Source organism: Nicotiana sylvestris, chromosome 8, assembly GCF_000393655.2.
Source record: "Nicotiana sylvestris chromosome 8, ASM39365v2, whole genome shotgun sequence".
NCBI classification, from domain to species: domain Eukaryota; kingdom Viridiplantae; phylum Streptophyta; class Magnoliopsida; order Solanales; family Solanaceae; genus Nicotiana; species Nicotiana sylvestris.
Window position 1 is genome coordinate 171,103,799 of NC_091064.1, and position 21,532 is coordinate 171,125,330.

The 21,532-nt window shown below is 34.5% G+C and overlaps 2 protein-coding genes across 10 annotated transcripts; both read left to right on the forward strand.

The window, feature by feature from the left end:
- Positions 1-8,174: 8,174 nt before the first annotated feature.
- Positions 8,175-16,981, forward strand: LOC104218500 (uncharacterized). 9 transcript variants are annotated; one of them, XR_011401633.1, is made up of 6 exons: positions 8,175-8,291; positions 14,231-14,395; positions 14,552-14,831; positions 14,953-15,040; positions 15,270-16,227; positions 16,372-16,981. XR_011401633.1 is itself a non-coding variant. In XM_009769005.2 (6 exons), the coding sequence occupies exons 2-5, from the start codon at positions 14,375-14,377 to the stop codon at positions 15,293-15,295; spliced, it is 453 nt and encodes a 150-aa protein (XP_009767307.1). In that variant the 5' UTR covers positions 8,175-8,291; positions 14,231-14,374; the 3' UTR covers positions 15,296-15,300; positions 15,983-16,981. The 9 variants fall into 9 exon arrangements, 5 of the variants coding, with proteins under 5 accessions (XP_009767307.1, XP_009767309.1, XP_009767306.1 ...); XR_709011.2 differs by having other exon boundaries at positions 15,270-16,088; XR_709012.2 differs by having other exon boundaries at positions 15,983-16,088.
- Positions 8,301-13,356, forward strand: LOC104218499 (uncharacterized). The gene is made up of 2 exons (XM_009769001.2): positions 8,301-9,726; positions 9,834-13,356. Exons 1-2 carry the CDS (start codon positions 9,456-9,458, stop codon positions 10,829-10,831), a joined length of 1,269 nt encoding a protein of 422 aa, XP_009767303.1. The 5' UTR covers positions 8,301-9,455; the 3' UTR covers positions 10,832-13,356.
- Positions 16,982-21,532: the final 4,551 nt, after the last annotated feature.

The window sequence follows — 21,532 nt, forward strand, 5'->3', positions numbered from 1 at the left end:
AACGGCAACTCTTAATTCGTTGTGATCAATATGAATATTATGTGTGTTGTTTAGTGAGAGCTGTGAATTACTTTCAACACAATGGAAAAGAGCATCAATATAGAGTTTTTCCATGGACTGTTGGTTACAATCCTAAGGAAGAAACCTCTAAGGCTGCTGTTTGGATTTCGCTGCCGAACTTGTCGCCAGAACTATTTGCACATAAGGCTTTACTGTCTATTGCAGCAGTAGTGGGAAAACCTATTGCAATTGATATGGCAACTCAAATAAGATCACGTCCTAGCACAGCAAGGGTTAAAGTGATTGTGGATGTACTGGACACACTTCCTGAAAAGGTTAGGCTTCAATATCTTGATGCTAAAACTGGTAAGATTGTCGATAATTACCAGGAAATTATCTATAATAATTTGCCTTCGTATTGTTGCCATTGTAAGCATCAAGGACATGAAGAAAATCAATGTCGACGCTTAAAAGAAAAGGCAGTTCAAGATGCTCGTGTTTGTGATGAAACAGTTGAGAATGAGCATCAAATAGTTGAAAAATTGCAGGGTGATGCAAGAGTGTTTTTGAATGCTAAGAGAGTCGGGCAACAACTTATAGAAGGATCACAAAGTGATAAGAACACTAGGCAGCAGGTGTGTGATGATTTGAGTAAAAGAGCAGATGCTACAGGTGTTCGAGATGCTGTGCAATTAGAAAAAACTGGTGGAAGTAAGGGTCCAGTTGTTCATGATCGAGATATGAATTCCAAGGGTGAAGCACCTCGTGTATCTGTTTGGAGGCTGGGCAACCTGGTAAAGGAAGGGATCAGATTGAGCCTCAGAATACTAATCTTATCACTACAGGTACTGGGCAAAATACTCTAGCGCAAAGGCAGAAAATAGCAGTTGCTTCTAGTGTTGCTACAATTCCAGTTTCTGCAGCTCGTGCTAGGGTATCGACGGAATTTAATCCTGTTACAGTTCCTATATCTGTTCGTGCTTCAGCAGGGGTTACTAAAGGACCAGGGGATAAGCAAAAATCTGATGAAGTTGAGCGTCAAAAAGTTAATGCACATGTGATTCTTTATGCAGGCCAAGCTGGTGCAATTCTAGAAAACAAAACTGATGCTCCTGAGTTGAAGAAAATTGTTGATCGAGTGGTGTCTAAGATTGATAAACCTACTGCTGCAAATACAAAATCAGCAGGTTTACAGGCTGAAACTAATGACGCTTCTAAGGAAGGTGTAAAGAGTGATAACATTCATGGGAAAAAGGCTGAAAACTAGACAATGGTGTCCAGCAAAATAGGATCTCCAAGAAATAAAAAAGTGCAGCAGCTGGCGCAAAAGCAAGGAGTTGAATTTACTAATTCTTTTGATGCCTTAAGCAACGACCAGGAACAAGTGGTGAATAAGGAGAGGAAGAGTATACAGCAGGTTCTGATGCACGAACCTTTTTTGGATGATACTGCGACGACTATGAAATAGTGTGATCGCGAGGCAGCTACAAAATCTGGGATGCATAAATCTCCAGGCAGTCCAGAACAACAGATACGTTCTAATGTAGAGGCACACAACTCCAATGCTCCTACATTACATTTCTCCAATCCACAGGTTGAACAAATCATTAAAGATGTTCAAAAAGAAATGATGATGAACAATCCCATGGTCAAACAACCTTTGGTCACCTTAAACAAATCTATTTTTGAGGTTCCTTCTCAGTCAATGGAATATTGTGGAGAGGTTGAAGGTGAAACTGGGCAACTTATGTTATCAACGGGGAATAACAATGATGCTATACAAGGAAGTTTGAGGCTGATGGCTATCAAGTCTAAACTTTGGCAAGAACAACGGGAGGATGATGATGAAGAGGATTAGGGAGATGGTTTTGCTGGCTATTCATCAGAAGAGGCTGATCGTGAGGCTAATCATGAGAGTGCAGGTGAGGAGTTTGATTCCTTAGCGATGGTAATATCTGAACGAGTGCCAACAGCAAGTCCAACGAGCAATTTGAACTCCAATGCTCCTGCATTCGTTCCCAGAAATCCTTCATCTCCAGCTTTTCAAAATGCAGCAGCTGGAACACCTACAACTACTGTGCAACAGCAGCAAATTAATCCCAACACCTCGAACACAAAGCCTAAGGGTGATCAAACAAAAACAGGAACACCAACATCTGGGCAGTTCCAAACTGTGACAACAAGTGCTACTGCAAGAACATCTACAAGGCAAGGTACGCCAGCTGCAACTCATATAGGTGCAACATCGACCAAACAGGCCATGTCAGGTATCCATACAAGTCCTATTGAACAGCAGCAACAAAATGATCCAAACGCTACAGCTAGGACTCCTACTGGTGATTGCAAAATAGTAACAATTTCACAGGTTGGGCAGCAACAGCTCGTAACCACTGCTCCAGTTATTTTGTTAGACGAAAGACAACTTTTGGATGCATTGGTAAGTTCTGATCCTAAAAAAGCTTTAAATCATGCTATTTCAAGCACTGGTGATGAGAATATGAGCAGGAACAAATCACAACAAAGTAAAGCAAGTCTGGTTACTGCACAAGCTGGCAATACATTGATGACTCAGGGTATTTCTCAAGACATGCCAAATCCACTATTGGTAGGTAGAAATATATATGAAGAAGGGGAGGAAGATGATATCTTAAATCAATGTCGGGCAGAGGCATCAAGAAAAGGTGATCTATCACCTATGCATAGTGGAAAAATAAAGAAGGCACATACAAGGAAAAATAGTTGGGACGATAAGGTCAGCGATTTTTTAAATGTTAGGCGACCTCCAATGAGAGTTGCCAAACAAAAGAAGGCTGCCCCAACTACATCTACAAAGTCCAATCGTTCAAAAAAGAAATCATGATTTTTGAATACATCTTGAAGAATTGGGGTTGTGATGAAAAAGAATTACAACTTGAAGAAATTACAAGTTCGGACAAGAAGGGACAACATTTTAATTCCTTTCATCATTTTATTCTACCATTATATTAGTATACTCATTTGTAATATCATCACAGAGTATGTTATAAACTTTGTGATGATCATTGAATATTTGGTACTTTCTAGTTCTTATTTTTTACATGCATGCTAGTAGGTGAGGTTTTTTATGCCTCAATAGGATTAGTAAGGTAAGGTTTAGCATGGTTTGTGTTTCCTTGGTCCTATGCCTTTGGAAATTATCCACACGGCTATAAGATTATATGCCCTCGTGAGACTTTGCAGGCAACTACACCATGAATCCTCTACATGAGGCTGCCATAGGCAATGTGAGGCGCGGAGGAGTGATTATATAGCCAAGGCATATGGGTAACAATACCGATGTTATTGTCTCCCTTATTTGTACTTTTCCTAATTGTTGTATTTTTCTTTTCTTCTATTAATAAAAAAACTAGCCCTAGGCACTTGCCTAACGGATTGCCAAAAAAAAAAAAGTTACACACCTGAAAAACGGATTGGAGGATTTAATATTAATATTTATTTTAATATTCTGTTATTGAAACAAATATTTAATAACATTTCTGTTAATATTTTACTATTAACAAATAAATTTCGTCCAAAAAATTAATCAATCAATCATTTGACCATATCCGAATCTGAAACCGAAGCCGAAGCCGAGCCGAGCAAGCGAGGACGACGACGCGAAGCTTGCCTTCTTCTCAACTCTTTAAGAGCTAGAAAAAGAGCAATTGCTTATATACCTATAAAAAACCTTTTCCTCTTCCAATATGGGACATTTTTCCTTCATCAAGGGGGAAACTTAAAATTTCACTTAAAAATTCATTTCCCTCTATTTCCCATTCACCCTCTTTTAAGCCTCATTAATGGTTAAAACCCCCAACAATGACTTCCTTTGAATGGTGGAAGGGTGATCTTGATGGTGTTCAACCCTCTTTCACGCTCATCATGGTTGTATCTTGGTTATTGATAACCTTGCCAAGCTTGTTGCCTCATTGTATTTTGAACATGATCTTCTTCTTCTTCAAGATTGATGTGCTCTTCTTGTGGTGGTTGGCAATTTTATGGATTGACCCTCCTTTTTTGCCATTGGGGTTGATTTTCAGGGAATGGAATCCCTCTTTGGGCATAAGTGGCTTGAGCATGGATCCCTTGTTGCATTAGATTAGGATCCAAATGAGTAGAAGGAGTTGATGGGAAGCACTAGTTCCAACACCTCGTTGATGTGGAAGAGTTCCACTCACCAAGTAGTTCACCTTTTCCTCTTGAACTTGCATCCTATTCTCCGTGTTTGTGAACCTTCCATCAATCATATCAAATCTCTTCATCATGGCCTCAAACATTTTTTTTGATGTTGTTGGTAAATCCCTCACCCATATTGAACTTTCTTACAAAATGAACAAACAAGTTAGTGATAAACGTCTTCACCAAGTCGCTCCCTTAGTGTATACACTCAAGTTATATATCACTCAATCACTCAAGTTATATGACACTCAATCACTCGTGTTTCACTCTTGAAAATTGACTTTTAATTCCCTCTTTTAATTTCAACCGCTCTAGCCTTTTTCCACTCAAAAGGTAAAACTCAATGTCGCCTCCAAACTAGTACCCAGGACTTTACAACAAGTCCTTTCCGTCTTCGGGATTTTAAGAAAATTCAGACTTGAGCCCAAAAAATTCACAACGAATAAGAGAGAAAAACACAAAGAAATTAGCACGAATTAAGTAAACGAACACAAGAATTAGATTAACTATTAATATGAACTAATATTAATGTTATCTAATCAAAGAGGTTAAAACAGAAGTAGAAATGAATGAAAGAGATTCAAGTTCAAGGTTGCAATAATTTTCTTTACACTGTTCACTGTTCTTACTTCTTCCCAGCTGCAACTTTCTTTGTCAAACAAATGGTAGCTCAATTTTCAATTAAAAAGAATAACTTAGAAATAATTTCCATCAATAATTTCATCCAATAACAAGCAATCTTAGCATCCAAAGGTATTCAATTTGAAACTGTGGACAGTGAACTAATAGACCAAACAAATGGAGCTCTTTCTTTGTTTTCTTCTTGGGAACGTTTTTCCTTTTCTTTTTTTCTATTTTTTTTTCCTTCTTTTTTTTGATGGTTCAAAATCAGAGAAAAAATTGAGTATTAGAATACTCAATTACCCAAAGCTCTTGATACCAAATGATAACAATCAAAATGCAAAAACAAGAAGTGGGACTTGAAAAGCAAATAAAAAAAAGAGGGAAGCAAAACACAAATATTGATGAGATATTAGTAATAACTAGAATTAAATCTTAATCACCCCTAATACAATCAACAAAAGCACCTACACTAATAGAACCTCAAGAGGAAGCTCTTGCAAATTCTAGGGCTAGTTCAAAGGCAACCACAAGTCTACCTTCAAGCTCACAAAATACATAGCAATATTCAATATAATCAAGGAAATGAAAGGTGACGTAATATTTTCTATTTATACTAAGGTCTAAATAATGATTAAAAAGACCCTTAGATGTTTGGGCTCTCCACTTGTAATTGGGCCTCTTCACATGAAATTGAGCCTCTTCATCCTTGAATATCACTTGAATGAAATTGTAGACTCTATTAGGCTTTTCCAAAAGATCATCTAAATCTTCAATTTCATTAAATGCATCCCAATAATTTGAAGGTCTTTGGCTTGACTCCTAGTGAACGGTCTTGAAGGCATAGGCATAATGTGATCAGGTACTTTTAAAACAAAAATATGTTGCATTTATGTACAGACGATTGAAAAATCTTGATTCTTAGATGATTGAATCTCTCATTATTTTTATAAGTATTTTTTTCCACCATCTTGATAGTTTAATTGAAATAAACTTGATTTGTTAAGAAACATATTTTAGGGGTTGGAAACTACGTTACGAAATTAGCTAGTGGTAGCCAATATTTTTTAATCGTACTTAATAGCCAAATCAAGTGCACAATAATTTGGAAGTTTATTAACTAGTGAACCGAGCAATTTTATTTTCACCATAAAGAGAAATCCTCCACTTTATGTTAATCACACCGATCAACAGAAAGCCATTGCCTGACCATGATACATCTAGAACATCTAATAAAGATATACGACTCAAGCTATCACACTTCAAATATATAAGAAGTATTAAACAGATTTAGGAGGAAAATATTTTATAGTAAACTTTCTAATGAGGTATTTCACTTTTGTCTTCACCATTACTGATAATTTCAAAGAGGAGATTTAGGAAAAAAATGAAAACTAGAACAACTTCTAGCATTATTTCCGCGTATTGAAGTCTTTCAGGGAAAAGAGTTGGTGGAATTTGGCAACCAAGGGTCTTTAATATCTAGGCTAGATTGAAGTCTAATAGTTAGGGGTCAAATTTCACAGTTAGTTATATATTTATATGTATTTTACACTAAAATCATACAACTTTATTTTGTCGCATACAAATTACTAACACTATTCCCATGATCACCAAATGATCACAATAGCCAAAAATGTATACTTTCGGCGGGCTTAAATAATATTTTGTTTTATATTAAATGAATAGTATGCTCTAAATTTTTAGTTCTAGAACTTAGTCACATTTGAATTTGATTTTTTAAATGGAGTTTAAGTTATATACACAAGTAGTGTAATATAAACTTTACATTATCAAATCACCTTGACCTATTATAGGTAGCACGTAATTTATTTAATATTAATGTTACAACTTTTTCATTTTAAGGTGGCTTATTCGTAGTTATTATTTGAACTAGTTTTAGGATACACGCATTGTGCGTGTACCTTATCTCAATGAATATAAAATTATAAAATTATATAAATATTATATTAAATTTGTGTTTGAGTTATAAAATTAAATCATAGAAAATATTAAATTATTATCGCAAAAGGTATTATTCAATCGCTATATATTTTATTAACTCTTTTCCGTTTTGGGGGGAGCTTTCTTTTTCTATACAGGCACATAACCGTGTGTGTGTATATATAGAAGTAAGAGGTTAAGATTGTAATGAAGTTACTTATTATTAATGGATTCTAAAAGGACTATGCCGCTTAGCAAAAAATATGGAGAGTATGTTAAAAAACAATTCCTAAATAATTTGTAGTCTTAGCTACCCTCTGAAGTTGGCTATTGATAATTGATACACTCTGGACGTCGATGTGTTAAAGAGCGTGGATATATACTCTCTCCTTTAGGCGCGTGAAAGTGAAGAATAATTGAAAATCCAACTTCTAAAAATTAGATTTTTCAATCGTTAATTGTTATATAATCATATACAAATGTTATTTGTCAGAATATAATCATATATTTTCCTTGCTTTATCTTAATATACAACACATACTTTTTCCCTCAAGTATTTCTTCAAATCAAGGTTTCAAAAACAGTGTTGTTTTTTTCTTTACAAAATGCAATATCCCTTTTGTGTTTTTGGTTATTAACTAATATGATTATGAATTTTGAAATATTTTTAGCACCAGTGTTAATAACATTTAGAGATTTAAAAGTCGTATATATTTACAAAGCAAAAGACACAAAATTTGCGAACCTAAAATATCATTGAATATAGAAGGAGCACGGACTGATATTATCAATTTTAATAACAAATAGTTCTTACTTATTCTTTGTGGACTTTATCGTTTTTTGTTTACTTGTTTATCATTATATTCAAACTCATTTCTCTCGTTTGAATTGACAATATAGTAATTTTATTTGAACTTATCATTAGAAGTAGAAGAAAATATACCTTGATATTTTGATTAAACCTTAATTCAAAACAAAATTGTCACAATCGGTGTAACTTTGTATGTCCATATACATTATTTAGTTGTTATTAGATCGTGATAAATAGGAATTTGAAATTAAATTTTCGATTTTTCTTCTTTTAACATTTATTAAACTAAGGAGTTATAATTATTTTATGCAATTCAAGGAAATAATAATAATAATAAATATGATTTAAATATTATTCAATTTTGAATTCTAAATATTAAGAGTTCCTATTATAACAAAACTTTCACTTAATTTTGAATTTTAAATAAAAATAATTAATGGCAATGATATTTTACTATATTATAGAAGAGCACGTGGTTTCGACGTGAGTGCTTAGGAGTCTTTTTTGGAAAAGCTTGGGGGCGTTTATGTCATTTCACACCAATGCTACAAATACATAATGTACGTGTCTTAATGTTTCTGCACAACCACTACGTGTATGATTTACAGGCGCATATTAGGTTTTCTCCAATTGCATAAAATATGCTTAAGGTTGTAAAAATTTCAGCTTCTGAACTTCTCGATTCTCTTCCTCTTCCTCGAATTTCTTCTACATCCAGGTACGATTTTAATCAATTTTACCCATAATTTTTGCTACACATCTGATATAAAAAAACAATCCTTTCCTCTTCAACTTCAATTTTGTGGTTTTGTCTTTGTATTTGTTTCTCCTTCTTTTGCCTTTTTAATTAGTTTCAGCCAACATGCAACTTTTTTGGTTGAGATTCCCAGTCCATTGATGATATTAGTATGGGTATTAAACCTAAATTGAAGGAAGAAATTTTTGGGTATAGTTTTATAGATCTTGCTCAAGTTTCACCGGTTCTATTCATACTTCTTGTGTGCCCTCTTCAACTTCAATTTTGTACTTCTGTATTTGTTTCTCCTTCTTCTGCTCTTCCAATTAGTTTTAACCCACATGCACGTTTAGGTATTAAGCCTTATTAAAAGAAAGAAAATTTTAGGTATTTGTTCATGGGTTGATTAAAAGAAAGAAAATTTTAGGTATTCATTGGTTCTGTTGCAATTTTACATTCAGATTTTGAGAGAAACACAGACGAATAGTAACTAAATGGAAAAAATATAGACGGAAACCAAGTGAAGGCCAAGAAGCAGCATAATAGAAATGAATTTCAGCACTTTTTCGAGGGAGGAGTGCTTTTTTGTTTATTTTGAATCCCTTTGGTAAAAATTTTGTTTCTGGTCATTCTAATTTTTTAGTAGCATATATTTAGTAGCTCCTCTTAAGCATGCTGATTGTGGGTGGACGATAAATAAACACCATTAGGATCAATTTTCAAAAGATCCCCTTCTCCGAGCAATTGATGAGCCAAGTTTGTCGTAGCCATTTTGCAATTGAATGAGTGATCCCTTTCTCTCATTTATAACCTCACTTTTTACTACAGTTTTTTAGATTGACATCTTTTGGTTCATTTCTGGTAAAGAAGTGAGTCTTTGAGTGATTGCTTTTTTCCCTTTTCCATTTGCTCTTTGCTTTTTGACCTTTCACCATGTCAATTTATTCTTTCTGTTATTGCGTTCCATTGTGTGGTTGTGGTGTACTTCTGTTATCCAATAGTGTTCCAACCGAAAGGTCGATCTCTCATCAATTACATATAGGTATTGTGAGTTTTTGCCTAGGTTCTTTGAAAATATTACTATAATATATACATATTAGCCATGTTGAACATATATTCACATTCAGGGAATAGTCGCCGACTGAAATGCCGAATAAAAGTCATAAAAATGAAAACTTCGAAAAAATCTATGCCGACAAGAAGGCTAGGCGACGCGAACTGTATAGAATGATGCAATCCGATAAAAAAGAGGTCCTCCTAGCACGAGCGCGAGCAAACAAAGCTCAAACAAGCAGGCGGCAACATGCTGCCTCCTCACTTATTAATAGTTCTGCTAACCCATCATCCTCTATGAGTGCTAATAGTTCAAGCGAGCAGTGTGCTCCTTTCATGGGATATTCAACTCTATACGAAACAGGTTAGATAGCTAGATTATCATTTCTTGGTGGTATGTAATTAGAAATACATGTGTGTATTGATTACCATCAAAATGATATACTTACACCTGTTGTTATTATATGCCAGGATCAACATCTAATACAAATCATGAACAATATAACAAAGTATCAGTAACAACGCAAGTGTCACCTCAATACATTATGTTAAAGACAGTTCCCAAATGTAAATTTTGCGGAGCCAAAAAAATTGAATACGAGCCGCCCGCATTCTGCTGTCGCAATGGCACTGTTAAGCTAAGTTCACACCAAGTACCAACAGAGTTGAGAAATCTATATCTAGGAAATACTGAGGAATCAAAGCATTTCCGAACCTACATAAGAGCATACAGTAATATATTTGCATTCACATCATTGGGAGTAACCTACGACAGAGAATTGGCGAAGAGAAACAAAGGTATTTACACATTTCGAGTTCAAGGACAGATGTATCATTTCATAAATGACTTGATACCAAGTAATGAAAAGGGAAGAAATCTACAATTATATTTCTTTGATAGTGAAAATGAAATGAGAAATCGAATGGCATGTTCCGATAAATTGAACAAGTGTACTGTGAAAAGTTTGATGGAAATATTAGAAATCAATCCTTACTCTATATTTTTAAAATCCTTAATAAATATCCCACAATTATCAAATTTTTATATTGCGCTTAAGTGTGACGCTGGTTTAGATCAACGGATATACAACCTCCTAACTACATCAGAAGTGGCAGGGATATGCGTAGAACAAGATACCAATAATTGTATCCCTACTCCACATATTCGAATTTATACAAAAAGCGATGGAAGCCAGCTGATAAATTATTATTACGGCTGTTATGACCCATTGCAATATCTATTATTGTTCCCGTACGGACAAAATGGTTGGCATTGTGGTATTAAAAAACTTAAACCTCCAACAACTCCTTCTAGAACACAAATGTATTGTAAATACAAACAATTGCCAAATGTAACAAATATGACTTCAATTGATGGATTCCTTGATATGGAAGCTGAAGTGATGCAAAAAGGCAAACGAAAAAGAGAAATTGTTTCTTGTTTGCTACCAACTCTAAATAAGAGATGATGAAAATATAATCTTACACGCAGGAAGATTATTTCAGTAATATGTTGTAGACGAATGGATAAAAGTTGAAACTCAAAGATTAGATTTCGCTTCTTTCAATCAAGATTTATTTAGAATGGATGTGTTAGCGGGACTTTTAGATCTTTTACGTCATGGTGAGAGAGAAGGTTCACATGTAGGCAAGAACAGAATACCTCCACTTAGCTTCACAGGAGGTCCAAGAGATATGCGCCGCGGATACATGGATGCTATAGCATTAGTACAACGTTTTGGAAAACCCGATATATTTCTAACTATGACATGTAACCCTTCTTGGCCAGAAATTGAAGAAAACTTAATATCGACAGTTGAAGTCCAAAATAGACCTGATTTAGTTAGTCGAATATTTCGGAAAAAATTAGAAGAGCTAAAAAAGATATACTAAAAAGACAAATATTTGGTAAAGTTGCAGCATTTATGTATACGGTAGAATTCCAAAAACGAGGACTTCCGCATGCTCATTTCCTTATCATACTAGATGAAAAATACAAACTATTAACTCCTGAGGCATATGACCAATTTGTATGTGCTGAATTGCCAGATCCGAAAAGAAATCCCGATTTATTTAAGCTTGTTACACAACACATGCTGCATGGTCCTTGCGGGCAATTAAATCCGACAAGCCCCTGTATGAAGAAAAAAACGAGTCAATGTACATTCAAATATCCAAAGGAGTTTGCTGAACAGAAAACTAAAGGAAAAAATTCTTATCCTATTTATAGAAGACGAAATACAGGAAAGATTGTAGAAATTAGAGGATAACTTTTTGATAACTCATGAGTTGTTCCTTACAATCCATTCTTACTTTGTAAATTTAATTGTCATATGAATGTGGAGATTTTCTCTGATATTAAAGTTGTTAAGTACATTTATAAATATATTTGCAAAGGGCATGATAAAATTGCATTCCACATACACCCAAATGATACGAATATAGAAATAGATGAAATAAAGGAATACCAATCTGCTAGATGGGTAACACCACCAGAGGCAGCATGACGTATATTTGCTTTTCCTATCAGTGAAATGAATCCAATTGTATACCATCTTCAGCTCCATCTTAATGGCCACCAAATTGTTTCCTTCAAAAGCACCGAGAGTATTACCAGAATTGTAAATAATCCTATTATTAAAAAAATAATGTTAACTGAACTTTTTACAATGAATAGAGAAAACAAAGATGCTATGAATATGAATTTATTATATCGAGAATTTTTAGAATACTTTGTATGGTCAACAACGTACAAAATGTGGTCGCGTGCCAACAAAGATATGCTATTGGCCGAGTTGTAACATGTCATCCAACCAAAGGAGAAAAATACTATCTTAGATTGCTCTTAATGAATGTAAGAGGACTAAAATCGTATGAAGATTTACGAACTATAAACGGAGTAACTTGTGACACATTTAGAGAAGCTGCAGAAAAAAGAGGACTATTACTTTGTGATAATAATTTAATAGAATGCATGTCCGAAGCAGTAAGTTACCAAATGTCATCCAGTTTAAGACACTTATTTGTTGTATTGTTAGTTTATTGCAATCCCGCTAACCCAAGAGTGTTGTGGGAAAAATTTGAAAGTCCAATGTCTGAAGATTTCAAAAAATACCCGAACATGCATACAAGAGAAATTCGTTATAAAGTGTTAAGCTATATTAATGATATTCTTCATTAAATGGGTCGTGATATCAACGAATTTGAACTGACTAAAGACAAAATTCAACCATCTGTAGCAGCCAAAGAGGCTAAAGATGTACATTTTGAAAGAAATATTACCGTCAATGAACAAGATCTATTATTGCCATATAAATTAAACATTGAACAAAAAAAAGCTTACAATATAATCCTTGATAGAATATTTTCAACTAAACCCGGAGCATTCTTCATGGATGGTCCGGGCGGAACTGGAAAAAGCTTTTTATATCGTGCCTTATTAGCTACTGTGAGACATAGAGGATTTATAGCTTTAGCGGCTGCAAGTTCAGGCATTGCTTCTTCACTTCTTCCTGGAGGTCGAACTGCTCATTCTCGATTTAAAATACCTATTGATGTTGATGGGAATTTTAGTTGCAATATTAGTAAACAAAGTTCACTAGCATCATTGATTCGTGATGCGAAACTAATAGTATGGGATGAAATTTCTATGGCAAAAAAGGAAATGATTGAAGCACTAGATTTGCTTCTGAGAGATTTAATGGAAACAAATATGCTATTCGGTGGAAAGGTTGTTGTATTTAGTGGTGATTTTAGACAAACTCTTCCCGTCGTTCGTGTTGAAAAAAAAGAAGATTTTGTTCGCGAAAGCTTACTATGTTCTGAAATTTGGCATCAACTTGAAAAACTACAATTGTCTGAAAATAAGCGTTCAAAAACTGACCCAACTTTCTATGAATATTTTATGAGAATCAGCAATGGAAAAGAAGGAAAGAATGATAAGAGAAAAGTTGAAATTCCCCGTCCTCTGATTATACCTTCACAACTGAAAAAGATTCCTTGAATAATCTATTTAAAGTTATCTTGATTTATATTCAACTCATTCAAATATTTCCTTTATCACTTCTCATGCAATTCTAACTACAAAGAACGACTTTGTTGATGAAATAAATGATTTGCTAATTGCTCAATTCCCAACTAATGAAAAAGTATATTTGGCTACTGATGAAACAATTGATCCAAAAGATTAAAGTAAGTACGAAGACTTTTTGTACACTCTAAATCCTCCTGGTTTACCTCCTTATAAATTGTCCCTAAAAAAAACTGTCCAATCATATTATTAAGAAATTTGAATCCTTGCGAAGGTTTATGCAATGACACGCGATTAATATGTAATGATTTCAAATATCATGTTATCAGTGCTACAATATCCAGTGGTGATTTTAAAATACACATGTATTCATTCCTCGAATACCACTATTAACATTCGAAGATGAAAAACTACCTCTTCAATTTAAACGAACACAATTTCAAGTACGGTTATGTTTCGCCATGACTATAAATAAAGCTCAAGGCCAAACTTTAGACTTTGTTGGCATTTATTTGCGAGAACCTGTATTTTCTCATGGTCAACTGTACGTTGCTTTATCGAGAGCTAAAGGTTTTAACTGTGTCAAGGTATTAATTAGACCACCTACAGCCGATGACGATGATGACCATTCCACATATAATGTAGTCTTATGATGAAATTATCGAAAAAGCTCTTTCTCTAACTTAAATCATCATTCCCAACAGTAAGTCCGGCGTACAACTTGATCATTCGATGTACTCTTCCATTTTGTATTATATCTATTCTGCCGATGTTACATACGCTCACTTGCCAACGTTACATATGCTCACTGTTATATTATGACGTGGTTTGCTTGCAGATTTTATCCAGATGGCAGAAAGACTTAACATCAATGCAATTACTCCAGAATTAGAAGAATGGACCTACAAATTTAAGTAGTTGATAAAGGCAGACCTAGAGACAACAGAGAGAAAACAAAAAAGTATCAACTAAGTATCAACTAATGATTCTGCAGGACGAAGAGGTGCTCTTTTGTGACTCATAACTCTGCCAATAGTAAATGAACTAATATTATTGCTGCTTATATATTTGCTTAACAAGTTACAAGAAAACAGTAAGTACTAGAAAAAGTTAACTAACGCATATTTGGGTATCCTAATTGTGTCTTATTTTGTTATAGGAAAACCAAGTCGAATGCATTATATTCAATGCTGAGATAGCGCATTTTGAAGATTTATTTCGTCCTTTCCACACTTACTTGGTGTCAGTTGCACAAGTCAAAGAATCAAATTATATGTATGGAAATCTAGTTAACAAATTTACTTGGACAATTGATAGGAGCACGATTGTTGAGCCCGTGGAAACTATCAATCCTTCAGAAGATCCACTGCCCCCGCCAACGCGGCTAAATCTTACACCATTTGACAACTTCGAGTATCAACCTGAGGGATCTGAATTTGGTAATTGAACATTTAACTATCTATATTGTTTCTCCATCTAAAATTCATTTATTATTAATATTATTAGATGTAGTAATATTTGTTATCTCTTAACTTATTCACTGTTATTTTAAAATGCAAGATGTCCTTGCTACTGTCCTCAACGGCAGCTCTTCAACATATACTTCAAACGGGAAGAGAATTCAAGATTTTATCATCATGGATGATCAGTAAGTTTGTAGTGCCAGAAACTTTTATTTTCACTGGATTAAAGGTTTATTCCCCATTCCACTTCACAGTTTGGTTTGATTATTTTATTTGGACAGAAATAGTGAAAACACAAAAGAGTTTCAAAGGTCTTTAAGCATTTATTGCATCGACCTTTTTTTCCTCCTTTTTTTAAGTTGGTCCTTTCTGGCAGAAAAGAATTAATATCCTTTTTTCATGTGACTGATCAAGAATTTGCGAAAGAGTATCGGGAATGAACAAGGTCCGACTTCTTCATTCTTTTGCCTTTTATGTTCTCCTGGCAATATTGTTTGTGGTACACATTCTCTGCAACATATCAATTTGGCATTAGAATATTATTCAAACTTAAACCTTTGTAGTGAAAGGAAAATAGTAAATCTGTACAACTGAAAACGTTCCGTTATCTGAGTGATGAACTGAAAACATTCTCTGCAACATATGAGTAATGAATTGAAAACATTCTGCTACACTTTGTGTATAAACTCCGGCAATGTAGCTATATCTTTTTTTTTATGGTCAGTTTTCTTAGTTTAGCCTTAGTTTTTTGTTTCATATTATCGAAATTGCTACACATTAAAAAACTATATGTGTTCATTTCTTTTAATCATCTCTAGCCCTTTAATGTTCGAATTGTTACTCATGATTTGTACTGCTCAAGCATTACGATTCCCGTGATGATTTAATATAGGTATTAAACATTTTGTTACCATTTTATACCGGAAAAAACCAACCAAATTCACACTTTGGGAAGATTTTATTGATCATGATGGAAACAAACTATTCAAACTATTCAAACAACTTAGAGAGTACCCAGTTATTCTTGCTAGAAAAATTGGAAGACCAAAGTCGTATACGCATGGCTATATTTTACCCTTTCGTATAGCATACGATCAAATTGAAACTGAACATTCAAATACATGCAGGATTGACCAACAGATTCAGCACAACACACAGAGGATTGACTAACAGATTCAGTACAACAATCGAAATCAATCCTTCATGCCCGCATGCAAATGCGCCGAGAACATAGTATTGCAGATATGCTTCTCTATGAATAAATTTTTTGATCATGCATATGCGTAACATATAAAAGAACTAATGTTGAGATGTCAACATATTTGAAGGGCCAGAGGAAATGAGCAAATGCTTATTGCATACACAATAAAAAGTACAAGTCCAACATGCTCTCTTTTATTTCTTCCTTTTGAGGAAGAGATAGTGTCAATTGCAGATATCTGATTAAATAAAATTTGATGTATAAATTAAGTTGTTATTTAATTTTTAGATACTAATATTTTAATTTTCTTTGCAGGAAATATCATAATTTAATAAGAAAATTCATAGTTCATCAATGAAGGAGATATCAGACAAGAAAAGTTCAAGTACTGAATTATCCAGAGAAAGATTGTATAAATATGATCTACCATGACAAAGGATAACCGGCTCACAACCGGCTACAACAAACTATAACCGATCCATAACCAAAAAAGCTAATAACCAAGGCCACAACCAGCCTTGACAAGTCATATCCAGAAGATAATTTAAAACCTTGTCATGGCTTGCCTATAAAGAGGCATTGTCCGTGAAGGAGCGAAGAAGAAAGGGGAGAAGTGTAATATTGAGCAGAAAGTTTTTTTCTTTCTCTTTGTTCTTTAGTTTTGCTTCTATTTCTTCTTTTAGCCATTACACTGGTTTCATTTCTAGTTCCGAATAAATTGTAGTATTGGAAATTACTCTAGTTCCTGTTTTTAATTAAATAGGGAGAATTATTCTCTTGAATATTTCTTTCTATTTTCTTATTTAATGGGCAAGATTATTTCCGTTGTCGGTATTGGATCCAATATGGAGTAACTTTTCTTGTGTTGGGAAAATGACGGATCTTAATATTTTTATATAATAGTAGATATTATTCATTAATTTCACATGCTTGAGCTAAAGCTTTTTATTTAAATTTTATCTGCTTTATAGTTGGGTGTTATTTAATTTTTTTAACATCTATCTATTTCGTACTACATATTAACTTCTCACTAATTCTGTAATCAAAAGAGGCAGAAGAAGTAATAATCAATTTTGGTATTGATAGATGTTAACTTGTATTTAGTGACATCTAGCTTTTATATGTTAAAATTGATTCTACACTTATTTGTAATCGAAAGAGGTGAATATTGTAGTAATCAGTTATAACAAGTAGAGTAAACGAAAGGGACTTACTAAAAAGAGCATGTTTTAGTTCAAGTATATATTTCTGGTTCTTTAATATTACCATTTTAACGATTAATTTGTATAACCGAGAGGAGTGCATTTAATTGTTCAACTATAGTAATAATATATAAATGTAATCGTGAGAGGCATTTATACATTTCTGAGAAATAGAAGTTGAAGGATAAATGTATCTACTATATAATAAAAATATTAAGTGAAGTCAGGATCCCAACACCTTTTTATTATATTTGTGAAAAACAAAATATTTTCTATTGGTTTATTCGTGCATTTTTAGTTAGTTAATTCACAACTCAACTCTTTCTGATTTTCTCAAATAGTAATTAAAACAAGAAACGTTTGTAGAATAGATAAACCAATCTCTGTGAGTTCGACATCTTTCTATACTACTATTTGACAGAGTACGAGTTTAAATCAAATACACCACACTCGTCAAATTTTTGGCGCCGGTGCCGGGGATTGGAAAAATCTACTACAAATTAATTGTTTTACTACTAATTTGAGATTTATTTTAATTATTTTGACTTTTATGTAAAAATTTCAGAAAGTGTATGACCCGTTCCTCCTCGAGAGAACTAGTTGAATACGATCCTGAAATTGAAAAATCCTTGCGGTTGTTGCGAAAAGAACAGGTTTCGCGATCTCAAATTTCTTCACAAGAAAAAATGGAGAACGAAGAACTTAACAACAACAACAACCAACTCCCCCCACATCAAGTAGAAGAACAGTTTGATGAAGTGGTACCACGACGTGATAGAATACTAAGAGATTATGCAAGACCAGATCATTTTGAAGGAGAATCAAGTGTAAGGAGACCACCAAATGCAGCAAATAACTTTGAAATTCGCACATGCTTGATTCAAACTATTCAGATGTCATGCCAATTTACTGGTGATGCGAGTGAAGATCCTCACTATCTAATTGATTTTCTTGAATTAGTTGAAACATGCAGGTATAATGGAGTCACAACAGACATTATCAGGTTGCGACTTTTTCCTTTTTCTTTAAAAGGTAAAGCCAAAATATGGTTGCGAAGTTTGCTAGAGGTTCAATCACTACATGGACCAAATCACTCAGAAATTTCTTAATAGATATTTTTCACGTGCAAAAACATTTAAAATGAAGCAAGAAACCAATAATTTTATGCAGACAGATTCTAAATCTTTATACCAAGCATGTGAACGATTAAAAGCAATGTTAAGAAAATTCCCACACCACGGTATCCAAGATCCTGATATCTTATATTTTTTTTATCATGGTCTTTAACCCTCTGCTAGAAATGTTATTGATGCAGCATCAGGAGGATCCATAATGAGCAAAACCACTCCAGAAACCATGAAATTGCTCAATGAAATTTTTGTAAATGATGTTCCATGGCCCTCTGACAGAATTGTTATCAAGAAAATAGCAGGAGTAAATCAAGTTGAAGCTTTGAATTCATTAGCACAACAAATTGCAACCTTAACACAAAAAGTCGAAACTTTTCAGGTAAGTGCTCAATCATCATCCCAACTTGAGAATTGTAATATTTGTCAAGGTAATCACCCGAATCATGAATGTCAAGCTTTAACGCAAAATGAGGAACAGGTAAATGTGATTGGTTATAGAAATAATTACTCATTTGGTAGTCCCATGGTACAAAAACATCCAAGATTTCAGTGGAGTAATCCTTTTAATCAGATGCAACATGTACAAGGACCATCTGGTTTTCAAAATCAAAATAAAAGGCAACAGAATTTTCAACAATATCAGCAGCAGCCTGAAAGAGCTCATCAACAAAGCCTTGAATACCTGATGTACAAATTCATTAAGGCAACTGACGAGAAGGTTGAAAGTCAACATTCAGCTATCAAGAATTTGGAAATGCAGGTAAGCCAATTAGCGACCCTCATGTCTGGACAAATTCAAGGTGCTCTACCAAGCAACACTGAGAAAAACCCAAAAGAACACCTCAAAGCCATCTCTCTACGATCAGGTAAATCTCTTGATGATCCATGCAGATAGAGAAGGAACGCTACAAGAAGTCGAAAAGGTAAATGAAGGTGAGAATAAAATAGAATCAAAGTTTCCAAAAGAACAAAAAGATAAAAGGAAAAATGTACAAGAAAATGAATTGATAACAAATTCTCACTTTGTACCTCTCCCTTTTTCCCCAAAAGATGAAAAGAGAAAAGCTTGACAAACAGTTTTCAAAGTTTCTAGATATTTTGAAGCAATTGTACATTAACATGCCTTTCACAGATGCTTTGACACAAATACCTTCATATGCTAAATTTCTTAAAGAAATTTTTTCAAGTAAAAGAAAATTGGAAGAAGTTTCAGTAGTTAAGCTTACAGAAAATATAGTGTTATACTTCAAAATAAGCTTCCACAGAAACTTGGTGATCCGGGAAGTTTTAAAATTTCTTGTACCGTGGAAGGTGCTCACTTTGAAAAGGCGTTATGTGATTCAGGTGCTTCGATAAATCTAATGCCTTTTTCAAATTTCAGAAAATTAGAACTTGGTGAAATGAAAGGTACTGGAGTGTCTCTTCAATTAGCTGATCAAAGTACTAAAAGGCCGAAAGGAATAATTGAAAATGTCCTTGTTAGAGTAGATAAATCCCCTTTGTTTTTATTCTCTCATTTCTCTCTCTTATTTTGCCATTGTTTCCTTCTCACGGTTTCTTATTTTCTTTCTCTTTTCCTTTCTCTCCTTTTTTCTATGTTTTCCACTCTTTTTCTTTTCTTTTCTCTTTTTTTTTCTTTCTTTTGGTTATGGTCGAATCCTATGGAGATTGCCTAAGTATCATGACCCCGCATGAATCAGTCCAAGCGTAGTTCTGGAGGTAAATGTAAAAATAAATAATAAAATATTTTGGGATTTTTAAATTTTCATAAAATGTTTGATTACAACGACTCATCCTACCAAATTATAACAACCAATAGACTCGAAAAGAGAAATTAACAGACTTCGACAGACTCAAAATAGACTAACAGACTCTAACAGAAAGATGAAAACACAGACTCGAAAACAGACTAGCAGACTCCAATGAAAATCACGAATACATCAATGCCTCAACTACTCCTGGGTCCCGTGGGACATCATTCGGTCTCTCCACGGGCCTATGCGCTAAATCCCCTTGGAGGTGGTAGAGATCTTCCATTATTCGGCGGACAAAGGTCATTACAATGGCAAAGAACATGGATCTAGTCATGCCCTCACAACTACTGCACTTCATCGCGATGTAGTCGGCAATCCATCTGACTCTCTCTCTTATGACATCCTTTTCTTGCAACAAACGCCCAATCTGCTGGGCCCTAGCTTCCAAAGTTTGTTCGGCTACTTGATTCTATTCTTGAAGTTGTTGAAAATCTCTTTCTAACTATGCCATTGCTATATAACAGTGTTCTCTCTCAGCCTTAAAGTCTTTCGCCTGCTTGATCATTTTGTTCTCAATGGTTATGACCTTTTTCTTCAACCCCACAACCTCATTGTCGTATTTCTCTTTTAACTGTTTAAATAGGCGCGCTCGTTCTTCTGCATTCTTAGCCAATTTTGTTCGAGCCCTAGCTAGTTCACCTTCTACTTTGTTCAAATCAAAACCATACTCATCCACCTTCTGCCTAAGGTTCTTAATAAGCTTTTCATCCTTTGCACTCCTGGCGGGATTTTTGGCTGCTGTTTTCATTTCTCGAATCTGGGCTCGAAGGGACTCATTTTCTTGGGCTAGCTTTTTTTTCACCTTCATCCGCCGCGGTTTGCAAACCATTATCAAACTGAAGATCCCTGACTTGTTTTTCTAGCTTTCCTATTGTGTCCCCGTACTCATTCTCCTTGGCCAACCAAGCCCACTATTCTTGCGACGCCTCAACGAATTCCTGAATGTGAGGCTTTTTGGCTGGTCTTTTAGGTTCAGCCCTTGTGGTGTTCTTCTTTCTATACTAGGCAAGATATGTGGGTGAGACCTCGCCTTTAGATAGGTCACGCACTCGAGTGTTCGCTATCAAATATTGGCACTCGTTCCAAATAGAAAAAAAAATTCTTCATGAAATTGGCCGTCAGAGCTAACCTCGACTGCATAAACACTAAGATCTTCATCTAGGTGCATCACCTGACACCTTCCCAACTGTCTCATCACCCGGTATAGAGCGTAAGGCTGAATGCCTCGAAGACCCATTAGGAGGAAGTAAGGATTAGTGGCGGGCATATACACAATTTCTTCAACAGGAAGCCAACCCAGTGTCCATTCTATTTGCCCCGCAGTGATGGA